General features: G+C 44.8%; 1 protein-coding gene and 2 pseudogenes across 1 annotated transcript; all 3 read right to left on the bottom strand.

The window, feature by feature from the left end:
- Positions 1-485: 485 nt before the first annotated feature.
- Positions 486-4,634, bottom strand: LOC125526718 (annotated as a pseudogene).
- Positions 4,635-5,161: 527 nt separating this feature from the next.
- On the bottom strand, positions 5,162-6,405 carry LOC125526719 (putative disease resistance protein At3g14460). Its single transcript, XM_048691363.1, has 2 exons — positions 6,131-6,405; positions 5,162-6,022 (listed from the first exon to the last, which is right to left on the bottom strand). The coding sequence occupies exon 2, from the start codon at positions 5,645-5,647 to the stop codon at positions 5,213-5,215; it is 435 nt and encodes a 144-aa protein (XP_048547320.1). The 5' UTR covers positions 5,648-6,022; positions 6,131-6,405; the 3' UTR covers positions 5,162-5,212.
- A 1,411-nt stretch (positions 6,406-7,816) lies between these two features.
- Positions 7,817-13,728, bottom strand: LOC125526717 (annotated as a pseudogene).
- Positions 13,729-15,071: the final 1,343 nt, after the last annotated feature.

The raw sequence follows: 15,071 nt of genomic DNA, 5'->3' as shown, positions 1-15,071 counted from the left end.
AGTACAACGGGAGACGCCATCGGCTGCCCCTCATTCTGCCTGCAAGTCTGGAAACCACACAATATATCTGAAACCCACGTCCCCTAAAGCATAATTCTCTCTGCTCAGTTGGGCTGCAGCTAACTAATCTTTCATCGTCTCATTCTGTTATGGAACAAGGCTAGTGCAGTTACAGTTCATGAGTCTAGAGTTATTCAACCAGGTTTGTTTTCCTGGGAAAAGAATGATAGCCAATTGTATTATATAAATGATTTGTGATTCTGTTGTCATAATTCAAGGGCCCACTGGCGAGTCTTGCAAGTGATCTCTCTTCTCCGTCATCTGTATGTGCTGGAAGAATTCTGGAAAGAAGCATCAGATTTTATAATTCCATCAGCTTATCTTGTGCAAGAAAAGAACAACAATCAAAGGTTTCCAGCAGTGTATGCGTATTTCTATATCACAAACCTGGGTGATAACTTTCATATAGGTATTCCGTGGATTCGTTGTAGCTCTCTAATCTCTACGGATGACATATTTCCATGTCTTTGGTTTCAACAGGATAGGGATTGGCCTTGGCGTACCTGCACAGATCAACAATGCAAAAAACTTACAGAGGAACAACTATAAACTAATAAATGACAGAATTTAGCTTAAAGTAACATTTCGATTGCTCCAATTTCCTATCACTCTACTACTAGTGATGCTATTATCATTATCTAACTAATGATTCATTTAATATTCACTAGTAATTACTGCGCGCTTACTTCCATAACAATGGGCATCCATGTATTCCCACTGGAGGCTGCCCAGACGTTGCTGCAGGCTTGTAGGGAGCGTCTTCATACCAGGACACTCAAATATGCGAAGATGTTGGAGAGATGAGTATGCTTGCGGCACATCCGGTAGGGATGACATGGACTCGCAGTATGAAAGCCCAAGGCGCTCCAACGATGGAAAACCTGCCGAACGACATTCCAGAGATGTCAACCCGCCGCAGTGTTCAATTTCTAGTACCTTGAGGGACTGGGGAAGACAGAGGACCCCTCTTAAGCCGTGACAGCCAATTAATCGTAATTCTTCTAAATGCTCTGCCCCAGATCCGGGTGATGATGATGATAACACCTCCAGTATACTAGATGGCCCTTGATGCATCGGCGATGCTGACTGTCCCTGCTGCAGCCTCCAACCACATATGGACTCAAGCTTACTGCAGTCAAAAATTTGCATTCTCCTGAGAGATGCAGGGATGTTGAAGACCTCAACCAAGCTTTTACAATCCCTTATCTGCAGAGAATCTAGACGTGGCAAGAACTGACTTGTTTCTGACGATGTTGATGGCTCGGCAGGAGCTTGTGCATATCCAGTCAGATTCTTGCAGCAGCCAATGAGAAGCCTCCTCAAGGATACCAATCCTTCCAACTCTTTTTCTGGAAAATTGACAAATCTTGAAGGTGTACAAAACATGCGCACAGCTCTGTTACATCTGCCTTAAAGTTCTTTAATACCAAAACTTCCAGAGGAAAAACATGATCGTTCCAGTTTTTCATGGCATCCAGCACTTCCGTCAAACTGTGCTTAGCTGCCGCCAAGGTTGTTTCTGTACTGACTTCAAGGCTAGTCAGTTCCATGTTCGTCAATGAAGTCATATGTCTAGCTACCCACAGGAACAACTCTGCAACACGTCCGTCCATTTTTAATACACTGAGCTTTGGTGATTTAGCTGTAGTTGTCAACTGCGGACATTTCCCAATACGAGCATTCTGGAGGTTAGGGAAGGTCGGATGTCCTGGCAATGATCTGAGCATCTCACAACGAGTAATAAACAACTTCTCAAGCTGAGGAAACATTCTTTGCATCCCATCATCATCTATTTCCCACCATCTATCCAAACAACAAAGATAGTCTAGTGTAAGCTCCTTGAGATTTGGAAATGCCAAGGATGAATCACTGTCACGGCTGAACAACCATCGCAGTTTAATACAACCGACAAGATGGATCTCAACAATGTTTTGCAACATAGCCATCCATTTGGGAAAAGTGGTAGCTCCATAGGAATGTATCCTTATAGCATGCAGCCCATCATGAGGTTTGAGTCGTGCGAGCACTCTTGCATCATCCTCATTATTCCGCTGTTTTTTTTTCCTGAGAAAAATCATAACATCCAGCATTCCATCTTAATGTCAGTTCTCTTAGTTCCTTCTTATTTACAAGGTTTGCCGCTTCTGCATTTTCTTTTGTCACGTTCGCTAGATGACGTAACTCTAGTTGACCACCAAGGTTTAAATTCCCAAGCTCTCCAACACTGCTGCAATTAGATCCACTATCAGCTACAAAACATGTAAGAGTTTGGAGGGATGTAAGTTCTCCAAGGTCTACAGGCATGCTCTTCAGGCGCGTGCAACCATGAGTGTAAAGGTGACGGAGGGCAGTCATATACTTCATATGTTTTGGAAGTTCACGAAGCAATTGGCAGCCAGAGAGGTTCAATGTTTGCAGGTTGTACACAATGTTGAAATCGTCGGGAAGTGCTTTGATATGACTTCTTGAGAGATCTAGGTACCTTAGGTGATGTAGATGCTTTGGTTTCAGTGGAAATGATCTCCTGTATGAACAAAGCTGTAACGCTTGCAAAGAGCAATATTTCGATAGATGTTGCAACGACCTCACCATATAACCATCACACAGAAGTGTTTGGATAGCTGGAGAGCTGTTCGCCAGAGAACTATTCAATTTTTCTTCTGGTTCCTCACATGACAAAAATAAATGCCGAGCAGTGTTCGGAAGCCAGTCACTCTGACTTGGTTCCTCAGTTGCCAAGGCACATTCCTTCTGCATTACGGACAGTGCAACATCATGCATAAGATCATGGATTTTGCATGTAGTTCTGGAATAACACAAGCCGGAGTCTACAGTTTCCTTGATAGTACTAGCTTGGACCTGTTTTACATCCTGAAAGAATGACATTGAGGCCAGCTCCTTGAAAATATGTTTCCCAATGGTTTCAAGACGAACTTGCTTTTCTTCAATAATAAAGCCATGTGCAATCCATAGTTGGATCAGCTTGTCCACATCAATCTCATAATCTTTGGGAAATATAGCACAAAAAGAAAAACATTGCTTCATATGTGACGGCAAGTTGTTGTAACTGAGTTTGAGTATTGGTAAGATTCCAGTCTCCTCGGTGCAAATGCTGCTTCTTATTGATACAGCCTTCCATTCTTCCTCACTGGTCTTGGTACGCAGTACGGAGCCCAGTGCTGTCGCAGCTAAAGGAGAGCCAACACATCTCTTCACAATCTCACCAACCATATTCACCAACACAGCAGGCCTGTCCTCTTCTCTGAAAACAACCGAATGCTCTTGTCTCGATGATTTTCTTTATGTATTTATCTTCCAGAGCTTCGAGCTCATATGCTTCAACAGAGCCCATTATTTCAGCCACTTGTTGGTCACGAGTTGTTGTCAAGACCACACTACCCATGCCACCATGTTCAAGGCATGCTTTGAGCTTTTCCCATTTACAAACCTCTCGTGTCCAGACATTATCCAATACAAGAAGGTACCTTTGCCCACTCACTACATTCCGAAGGATATCCAATGGTGTCTTCTTCTTCTTGGGAGCAGCCGCTTTTGTACTATCATTCTTCTTCTTTAAAGCATCTTCTGTACCATCATCCATCTTTTTTGGAGCTGCGTCAACTATACTTTTAGCCAAAGAATCCACATCAAAGTTGTGAGAGGCACAAACCCATAGCAGCACATCGAAGTGCTTCTCAATTTCAGGGTCATTGTAAACAAGTTGTGCTAACGTGGTCTTGCCTAGACCCCCCATTTCAACTATGGGAACAACCGTCAGATCTGCATTATTAGCCTGAGCAACTAGTATATCAATGATATTCTTTTTATCCTTCTCTCTAGATCTGCTGGTGATTTTCTCCAGATCGAAGATACCACCATCCATCTCCCGCCACTGGTTGGATACCGGTTGTTGTTGCTGATTTTGAAAGCCAAATGTATTCTTTTCAGCCATAAGGGCCTCAATTTCCTGCACAATCCTGTGGAGCTTTCTTCCCATCCTTTTACGGAATACAAAACAGTTGTTGCTAGGAAAGAGTTTTACCATACTGAAGCCAAGGTCGTTGTAGTGTCCCTCCTTTTTGGCCTTACGACGAAGGGCCTCGTACTTGAACTCATCAAAGAGTTCATTCGCCTTGTAAGCCACCTTCTTGATGTCCTCGAGCCATGCCGCCGCCCCTGCTCTGCAGGATGCTGCCTGCTCGGAGTCGGATGCCGCATGCTCGGCGTCCGCGATGATGTCCAGGACGAGAAGCAGCTTGCGCCTCAATATGTCATGTTGCTTCTCCATGCCCTTCATCACCTTGTACTGGTTGAGGAGCTCGCTGGACAGCTTCTCCATCATGATTTTGACGAGTGGTCCGACCACCATGGTGGCCGCCATGGCCGCCGCCATTGAAACACCAAGGACTGGCAAGAACACAGAGAAGCACAATTGCAGTGAGAGGTGGAGAAGAAAATGGTCTGAGCAAGACGCGCGTGCTTTTGAACCAATAGTTATAAAGATAATATACATACCAAATCCGAATCATAGACAGGACGAGGGCCGACGGAGGCGGATACCAAAACCATCGCACTATATAAGATGCAATAATAAATGTAAGAAAATGATACAAGTATCTATCTAAACATACAAGTAAGAATATTTTCCTTTCAGAAAGAAGATAAGAACAAGAGGCTCACCACGGTGGTGTCGGTGATGAGATTGGGGCGGGTGATCGACGGCGGTGAAGACGGGGACGGGGCGTGACGAACCGCTAAATCTAGACAAATCTCGAGGAAAATGGAGTTTGGAGGTCGAGCTTCGAGAGGAAAAAGCTTAAGTAGTGTGGCTCAGGCATTCCATCGAACACCTCATGTGCATAGGAGGTGAGCTAAAGCACCACAAAGCCCTCTCCCCCTCAGCCAGAAAAAACAGAGCACTATGCTCTGCTCTTGCGCGAGGGGGTATATATAGGCACCTCATTGGTCCCGGTTGGTGACATGAGCCGGGACTAAAGGGGAGCCTTTGGTCCCGGTTCAAGCCACTAACCGGGACCAATGGTGGTGGGCTAGGAGCGAGGCCCATTGGTCCCGGTTCGTCCCACCAACCGGGATCAAAAAGTCCAGACGAATCGGGACCAATGGCCCATGTGGCCCGGCCGGCCCTCTGGGCTCACGAACCGGGACCAATGCCCACATTGGTCCCGGTTCTAGACTGAACCGGGACTAATGGGCTGAGCCGGCCTGGACCATAGCCCTGTTTTCTACTAGTGAGTTTTACCACATCAAAGCCAAGCTCCTTGTAGTGTCGCTCCTTTTTGGCCTCGCGACGAAGTGCCTCGTACTTGAACTCGTCAAAGACTTCATTGGCCTGGTAAGCCACCTTCTTGATGGCCTGGAGCCAGGCAGCCACCCCTTCTCTGTGGCCTGCCGCCTGCTCGGCGTCGGCGATGATGTCCAGGATGGCAGGCAGTTTGCGCATCAGGACCTCATGTTGCTCCTCCATGCCCTTCGACACCTTGTACTTGTCGAGGAGATAGCCGGATGCCTTCTCCCTCACGATTTTGAGTAGTGGCCCAACCACCACGGTGGCCACCACCTCCGCCATTGGAACGCCAAGGACAGGACTCGCAGGAATACAGAGAAGCACAAGTGCAGTGCAATGTGGATAAGCACGGTCTGAGCCTGCTTGCTTCTTGCTTGGTTGCCAGGAGAGCGCAGATAATAAGATGATGATGTCGACAATATTTGAGTGGTGGAGGGCATGGGGGAGCTCCGCACCACATGTGTCGACCAGTGTCGATGATATTCGTGTGGTGGAGGCGTGGAGGGCATGGATGAGCTCCGGATCCCATCTGTTGACCGGCGGCTTCTTTCAAGTATTAAGTGGAGAAGGCGATGATGCTGTTAGCGGAGAAGAAGGGCGGTGGCGGCGCCATGGATGCTCGGCCGTGCCTCCTCTACTCATCGCTCCACCGCCAGCCTCGAAAAATCCAAACTTGATTGCTCAATCCGGGTGCAGAAAAATGGAATGGCTACAAGAATGTATGGCGGAGAAGGAGGAGGATGATGCCGGGTGCACGCTTCGTACCTCGGAGGCTCGGAGGCGGAGGCCGCAGTGGAATAGGATTCCGGCCGGCGTCCCGTCGGATTCGATTTGGGGATTCCGTGGTAGAAGATGAGGAGTCCATTTTTTTTCCCTTCAGGGGAACAGCGAATCAGTGGATACGTGCTCTGCTAATGCTTATTAGGCCCACTAAGCCCATGGCGGCCACCGGAAAACCAAAAGGCCAGTTAAAGCAATGAAGCGCACCGGGCAACCAAAAGTTTGAAATAGAATTCAAAATTTCGTTCTAGGATTTAACAGCAACTGAACAATGTGCTTTAGTTTTGAAACTAAGAAAATAATTCCCAGGTAGAAGATATTTCCCAACGATATATTGTGCAGTGCATAAATAAGTGCACAACCACGATCAGTGTGAATTTATCAATTGTGATGTCCCATTGATTTTTTTTCTCCCGTGGCACAATATTGTCAAGGATAACAAAAGAATACAGTATGTGTGCAAATTAAAAGCTTAGGAAATTTCTCCTCAACAGAAGAAATAAACTGTTGCGCAAACATAATCATGTGCATCAAAATGTATTTGCTTAACTCTACACGAAAACAAGATTGGCACGAAAGATACGTAAGAAGAGAAAAAGAGGACTGACAACAAAATGGTAAGACCTAGATAATCCTGCCGATAGAAAGCTGGGAAATATGACGTCCTGCTGATAGAAAGCTGAGAAAAATGATGTCCTGCTGATAATGGCTACAACATACCACGCACTATGTTGTAGCATATTTTCATGTTGAATTACATAAAGTCCTCGTAGGTGCGGCACTCGGGTGGATAGTGGCGCTTCTTCTCCGAGTTTGTGTTCCACGCTTCGATCCTCCTCGAGTTCGCCCATCTGGAAGTAGTCGACAGAGTTCCGGCATGGATTCCTGTCGTCTTCTTGGGGCGATGAGGTTAGGATTTCTCGTCGTGTGCGAGATTTGGTGTCAGATGCTTCAGATCTATTCAAGGGTTCAACGACAACGACGACGACTATGGCTCCAGGGCGCTGGTCCTTAGGGGCACGTGCACGAAGACTTCCCTGCTGTCATCGACAAGGTCAAGCAGGCTCTGATAGGGGAGCAGCGACAGCGGCGCGTCGGTGGGTCGTTCTGGCAGTGGTAGTGATCGTCCGGTGGTCTCCGTATTTGATGTGATTTTTATTATGTTTGAAGTGCTTTGTACTTCCGATGAACTTTGATAATAGATCTGAATTATTTTCGTAAAAAAAAGAATTACATAAAGTCACAAGTGGATGAACACGTTATTAGCAAACATAAAGTGGCACCCAGAAGGCATCCTCTAAATATACCCAATTGAGATTCTAGTTTGAACCCGTTGGTAAGAGAAGTCAAATGGGAACTACACCCTCTGTTCTTAAATGTAAAGACGTTTTGGCCGTGCAACTTGAACTGCCAAAACGTCTTACATTTAGAAACAGAGGTAGTACACCATATCTTGAGAGAACTGAAACCATGCTAGTAAGAGTATAAATGATTAGCAGTGTATACCAGAGTTGGCAGCAGCAGCAATACATACATAAGTGCAAACTTAATTTGGCCTGAGCATGATTTGCAAAGAAGAAAAGTTGGCCTTCAACTTCATTTAGGCGTCGTGCGTCTGCTCAAAATGCTGAAACTCAACGCGAACGACAAGCATTTCCTAAGTGCAGACTATTAGGGGCAATCAACAGCCTAATATAGAGATAGTAGTGAGCAGGTAGCAGTGCATGTACAAGTCAAAATAGTAGTGTTACTTATGCAAACAGAGGAAGGCAGACAGACAGACCAGAAGATCAGTTAACAAGAAAGAAACTCCTTCTGGGATTATTATCTCATATATCTGCTCGCGTTAAAATTCCTCTGATTGAAACAGGTAAGACCTGCCCTTTCATGGAGTGCCGATCACAGCAGCGCAACGAAGAACAGGGAGCACCCCACTATGGCAGTGATGAGGAAATGGGGATTAAAAGCCTCAAGAAGAACAGAGCTTCTATCTGTTGCCTCTTCATCCCTTCTTCACTTAATTGAGTGGATGATCTTGTTTGGGGCTACATATGCGGTCCGTAAGGCACGAGCGAGTTGCTGCGCACATGGCTAATGCAGCAGTGCAGTGGAGCTCTTTCTATCTTTGCTCGCCATGAATCAAATCCACGTGGCGTGCAGTATTTACATTTTTTTTGGCCGATCTGCTTCATATATTCTGCAATTTTGTCTTGTGCACAGGCTTCAGACTGATGTTCTCAACATGTACACAGTATTCAGAAACCACTTTCAGTGACCTCTCCGGATGCTCGGCCTGCCTGCAGATCTGAATAAACCCACATTATTTCCAAAACCCACTGTCCTAGATTCATAAACCAGTATGCTTAATTGGAGTAGAACTAGTCGGTGGGGTGAAACTCTCGATGAACATCATAACATAAGAAATCAAAGTTCCACATCTTCAGTCACAGCTGAAATTTGAAGTGGTTCGCGACGACACGGTAATTTATTCATCAGCTTCAGATACATATGATGGTTACTAAATAACAGTAGCGCTATTATACGTGGCACACCGAATGTTTGAATGTGAATAGTAGCACTGCTACACAGGTCCGTAAATAAAACTTGGAAACTGCGACAAAATTTTGACAAAAGCTGACGGTTGCCCAGGGCAGAATGTTGCCGTGCTTGTTGGAAAATAAGTACTACAATGATTGTTTGAAAAAACCAATACTACAATGGCATGACCATAGGTAAAAAGACGTGGCAAAATACAAGCACTTATTGTACAAATGAGATCTTCTTCTGGGAACAGAATGATAGCTCATAGTATTACAGGAGAGCTTTCTGATTACTAATGTGGTAGTTCAACATGGCAACAAGTTCCAGTGCGCATCTTACAAGAGAATGACTCCACTTCGGGTGATCTCTTCCCTTTCTATTTGTGCTGGGAGAATTCTGCAAAGAATCATCAAATTCCACCAGCTTATTCTTGCAAAAGAAAAGAACAATTAAAGGGTTACTGCAGTATAGTCATGTTTTTAGATTACAAACCTGCATCACAACTTCCATACTGGGATTCCCATGATTCTTTTTGTAGCTCTCTAATCTCTACAGATGGCATATTTCCACGTCTTCGGTTTCAGCAGCATAGGCTTATCTGCACAGATCAATAATGTAAAAATTAGAGGAACATTTATAAAATAAGACATATGATTTTTTAGGTTAAGTAACATCTAATTTGCTCCAATTTTCTGCCGTGCTACAAGTGATGCTATTATAATCACCTGACTACCACATTTAATACCCAGTTACTCACTAGTAAGGGAAAATAGAGAAGGCAATTTCTGGTGTGCTTACCGTCATCGTATTTGGCATCTATGTGGACCTGTGGTATGCTGCCCAGCCTTTGCTGCAGGCTTTCAGGGAGGGTTTTCAGCTCAGAGCAGTTGCTAATCGAAAGATAATGGAGAGACGAGTATGCTTGCACCCCATCCAGTAGGGATGACAGGGAATTACATTCTTTAAGGCTGAGACTCTTCAGCAGCGGGAGCACTCCCGAGCCAGATTCCAGGGATGTCAACCCATTGCAACAAACGATAGTTAGATCCTTGAGGGACGGGGGAAGATGGAGGACCCCGGTTAAGCCATCACAGCCCTTTAATTGTAATTCTTCTAAATGCTCCGCCCCAGCTCCTGGAGATGATGATGACGGCACCTCCAGTATACTAGATGACCCTTGAAGAATAGACGATGCTGATTGTCCCAGCAGCAGCCTCATGCCAAAGGTGGACTCAAGCTTACTACAATTACGAATATCCATTTTCCTGAGAGATGCAGGGTAGTGGAAGACCTCGACCAAATTTTCACAACCATATATATTTAGAGACTCTAGACGTGGCAGGAGCTGACTGGTTTCTGATGATGTTGATGGTTCAGCACAAGCTTGTGCATGTCCAGTCAGATTATTGCAGTCGTAAATCGAAAGCATCCTCAAGGATACCAATCCTCGGAACTCCTTTTCTGGCCAGTGGACGAGTGCATCAGAGCGAAAAATTAACAAAGATTGAAGTTGTACAAAACATGCACACATCTCTGCTACACCCACCTTGAAGCCTCTCAACACCAAACCTGCTAGAGGAAAGTCTTGATCATTCCATTTTTTCTGGCCATTCACCACTTCCCTCAGGCCATGCTGAGCTGCCACTGAGGTTGTTGCTGTACTGTCTCCAAGACTTTCCAGTACCAGATTGGTCAATGAAGTCATATGTTTACCTACCCACAAGAACAACTCTGCCTCACGTCCTTCCACTTCTAATTCACTGAGCTTTGGTGATTCAGCGACGGTTGTCAACTCTGGACATCCGACAATAGAGGCCTTCTGGAGGTTAGGGAAGGTCGGTTGTCCTGGCAGTGCTGTCAACTTTTCACAGAAGTTAATATCCAACTTCTCAAGCAGAGGAAACATTATCTCTTCTCCTTGCGTCCCACCATTAGCTATTTCCCACCATCTCTCCAAACAGACAAGACCTTGCAACGTAAGCTCCTTCAGATTTGGAAATGTGAAGGATGAATCACACTCACTGCTGAACAACCATTGCAGTTTTCTACACTCCCAAAGGTGGATCTCAACAATGTTTTGCAACACGGCTAGCCATGTTGGAAAAGTGGTGCCTCCATAGGAGTTTATCTCTATGGCATGCAGCCCATCATGAGGTCTAAGATTCTCGAGCACTCTTGCATCACCCTGAAAAATAGTTTCGTCACGACGATGTTTCCATCTATGGAGCCATATTAGTGCCAGATATCTTAGTTCCTTCTTCACGAGGTTTGCTGCTTTTGCATCATCTTCTGTCACGTTCTCTAGATGTAGTATGTTTAGATAACCACCAAGGTTTAAATTCCTGAGCTCTCCAACATTACTACAATTAGAGCCACTACCTGCTACAAAACATGTAAGCGTCTGTAGGGACGTGAGTTTTCCGAGGTCTCTAGGCATGCTCTTCAGCTTTGGGCAACCATGAGTGTAAAGGTGACGGAGGGCAGTCATATACTTCATTTGTCTCGGAAGTTTTTCAAGATATTCACAGCCAGAGAGGTCAAGTGTTTGCAGGTTGTAAAGAATGCTCATATCTTCAGGAAGTGCTCTGATCAAACTTCTTGAGAGATCTAGGTACCTCATGTAATGTAGATGCTTTGGTTTAAGTGGAATTGATCTTTTGTATGTACAGAGCTGTAATGCTTTCAGAGAGCTGTATTTTGATAGATGCTGCAATGAACTTTGCATATAACCATTACACACAAGAGTTTGGATAGCTGGAGAGCTTTTCTCTAGAGAACTATTCAATCTTCTTTCTGGTTTGTAGCATGACAAAAATAAATGCCGAGCACTATTTGTAAGCCACTCACTCTGACTTGGTTCTTCGGTTGCAGCAAGTTCAGTCTTGCCTAGTTCCCTGGTTGCTAAGGCACATTCCTTTTCCATTACGGAAAGCGCAACATCATGCATAAGATCATGAATTTTACATGTAGTTCTCAGAATAATATGAATCGGTGTATTCAATTTCTATGCCTGTGGCTTGAACTTGTTTCACATCCTGAAAGAATTTTCTTGAGGCTAGCTCTTTGAAAATCTGTTTGCCAATGGTTTCAAGACGAACTTGCTCTTCTGGGATAAGAAAGCCATGCGCAATCCATAGTTGGATCAGTTTGTCCACATCAATCTCGTGATCTTTGGGAAATATACCGCAAAAAGCAAAACACTGCTTCATATGCGGCGGCAAGTCATTGTAACTGAGTTTGAGTATTGGCAAGATTCCAGTCTCCTCAGTGCAAATGCTACTTCTGCTCGATACAGCCTTCCATTCTTCCTCACTAGTCTTGGTACGCAGTACAGAGCCCAGTGCTGTCGCAGCTAAAGGAGAGCCCATACATCTCTTCACAATCTCACCAACCATACTCACCAACACGCCTGACCTGTCCTCTTTCCTCTGAAAACAACCGAATGCCGTTGTTTCGATAATTTCCTTTATGTATTGATCTTCCAGAGTTGTGAGATTGCAAGTTTCAGCAGGAAGCATCATTTCAGCAACCTTTTCATCACGAGTCGTTGTCAAGACCGCACTACCCATGCCACCATGTTGAAGACAGGCCTTAAGTTGTTCCCATTTAAGAATCTCTCGTGTCCAGACATCATCCAATACAAGGAGGTACCGTTGCCCGCTGACTAGATTCTGAAGGCTATCCAGTGGTGTCATCTTCTTCTTGGAACCAACTGCTTCTTTACCGTCATGCTTCTTCTCAGGAGCTGCTTCAACTATGCTTTTAGCCAAAGAATTCACATCAAAGCTGTCAGAGACACACACCCATATCAACATATCAAAATGCTTCTGGATTTCAGGTTCATTGTAAACAAGTTGAGCTAACGTTGTCTTGCCCAGACCTCCCATTCCAACTATGGGAACGACTGTGAGATCTGCATTTTTAGCTTGACCAACTAGTATATCAACAATTTTCTTGCTATCTTTTGCTCTTGACCTCCTAACAATTTCCGTTGGATCAAAGATATCCTGATCCTTCTGCCGCCAATTGTTAGGTTCCGGCGGTGGTTGATGACGCTCAAAGTGAAAAGCATTCATTTCAGTCACAAGGACGTCAAAGACCCGCACAACCTTGCGGAGCTTTTTTCCCATCCTTTTACGAAATACAAATCGGTTGTGAGTGGGAAATAGTTTTACCACATGGAACCCAAGCTCCTTGTAGTGCCCCTTCTTTTTTGCTTCACGACGAAGCGCCTCGTACCTGAACTCATCGAAGACTTCATTCGCCTGGTAAACCACCTTCTTGGCCTTCTCGAGCCAAGCCTTGGCCCCTGCTCTGTGGGATGCAGCCTCCTCGATGTCGGTGATGACGTCCAAGATGGCTAATAGCTTGCGCTCCAGGCTCTCAAGTTGCTCCTTCATGCCTTTCATCACCTTGTGCTGGTTGAGGAGGTAGCTGGACGCCTTATCCATCAAGATTTTGACCAGTGGTCCGACCACCGTGCTAGCCACTAATGCCGCCATTGGAACACCAAGGACAGCAGATGCAAAAAGGACAGAGAAGCACAAGATATGTGAAAAAATGTGCTTGCTGGTTGGAAATGGAAGTAAACAATGTGGAGGCAGAGGAGGATGACTGATTCCAGCCGTTTATGCTCACACGATGAGGATGCAGTTAAAGCGAATGCTCAGGCAGACCTAACAACTAACAACCTTAATTGAAGAAAGGGATGCACGTAGCTGTACCAAAAATTGACCCGACAATTCAATTCATGAGAATTTTCAGCATGGAGGCAGATAATCCTGATTACTGGTGCTGATTGCTTGAGTAGTCCTATATATGAGTTAGTGTTAGTAGTTCACTTGGTTGTAATTGTAATTGCCGTAATTTGTGCGGCTGTGTTTGGTTACAGTCCAAGTCGAACAGCTCCGTGTACTAAAACTGAGAAAGTGATGTCCCAGCCAAATAATAAGTCTGCAACAGCGACTGTGAGCATAAAAAAATGTGAATCCACGAGAATTACTCTAAGAATTTATCCAACTTTAAAATTTAGTAGTCCATTGGACACGTACTGAAGCAAGTAATTCTAGTATTACTGACTCTCGAGGAGACGTAGATTCCCCCATTGGACACGCTCCGGCGGCCGCCGGCGTCTCCCTCCGCCGACGGAGGCTGCAGAAGCAGAGACGAACGACGACGGCCGTGGGGAGGCGGCGCCATGTGCTCCTCCTCCTCCTCCTCCGATGTGGCTCCCCTCCCCTGACATCCCCACCAACCTCGAAAAAATATCAGCTTGACGGATCCTCGTCCTCACGGTCGCCGAGATCCGGCGTGAGAGCGGGATAGAGAAATACGGAATCGCTTCAGGTCCTTGTATGGCGGAGGCGGAGGATGATGGTTCCGGTGTTGTCTAAGGAAGGAAGTACGGGGGAGGCGGCGGCGGCGGCGGCGGGGCATTCCGGCCGGCGTCCAAATGGGGGGATTTGGGCGTGCTGACCATTGTAGACGACGGGGGAGGCAGGGTGATGTAGGCTTATCCAGTGCGCAGGCCCAGTAAAAGCGGTGCAGCCCACAGCGAGATGAACAATGCAAATGTGGAAGAAATTGGGGAAACAGAAAACAAATTCACAATAGGATCACATTTTCTTTATAAGAATCTGAGCCTACAATTCATGAGAATTTTAGAATAGCTCGAGATAATATTTCCATTTGTAATGTTTTTAAAAGATGTTTCCTCTGCTCATGAGAAATGTTCGTCAACCTTGACCAAATTATTTCAATATACTGACGGTAAACTTGATCTTTTAATTTATTGATCCAATACTATGCCAAAAATGAATGACATAATAAATCATGTAATCAGTTAAAACTAAGCAAAAAAAATGATGTCTAAGTATATTTTTTTTGGAGCAACATACTACATGTCATGTAGAAACTAAAGTGCGTGTGCCCACTAAATTAATGAAAATTTGCCGATAAAGTCCAAGTGAGAAAATCTCTTGTGTTGTAATTTTCCAAGAATAAATAAAATTTGTGTGCTAATACACTCATAATTGGTAAGAAAAAACTAACAACTCGTTGTAAAAAATGCCCGAGGGGTGCCAAAAAGTGTGTGCCACCTAATCATAACAATATTTTTTTACGAGAGACCTAACCATAACAATTCATAGATGTATGGTCAAAAACCTTTCATATATATATTAAGAAAGTAGATGTAGCGAGCTTTTTTTTTAAAAAAAAGGAGGAATCGCCCCCGGCCTCTGCATCTGGGAGATGCATGCGACCATATTATTTATTATTCACAAAGACCTTAGGCTGCTTGTAATGGGTAGTATCATAAGTTAATATCATGCATATGATACTAGTGTATGATACTACCTCTCTAATGCATAGTATCATATAGTAG

The sequence above is a fragment of the Triticum urartu genome, unplaced genomic scaffold, assembly GCF_003073215.2.
Source record: "Triticum urartu cultivar G1812 unplaced genomic scaffold, Tu2.1 TuUngrouped_contig_156, whole genome shotgun sequence".
NCBI lineage: Eukaryota > Viridiplantae > Streptophyta > Magnoliopsida > Poales > Poaceae > Triticum > Triticum urartu.
This window is presented reverse-complemented; position numbering and strand designations above follow the sequence as displayed.

Bases quoted from the DNA above. Each gene is read 5' to 3' on its own strand.
- LOC125526719 (XM_048691363.1), bottom strand. From the start codon at position 5,647: ATGGCGGAGGTGGTGGCCACCGTGGTGGTTGGGCCACTACTCAAAATC.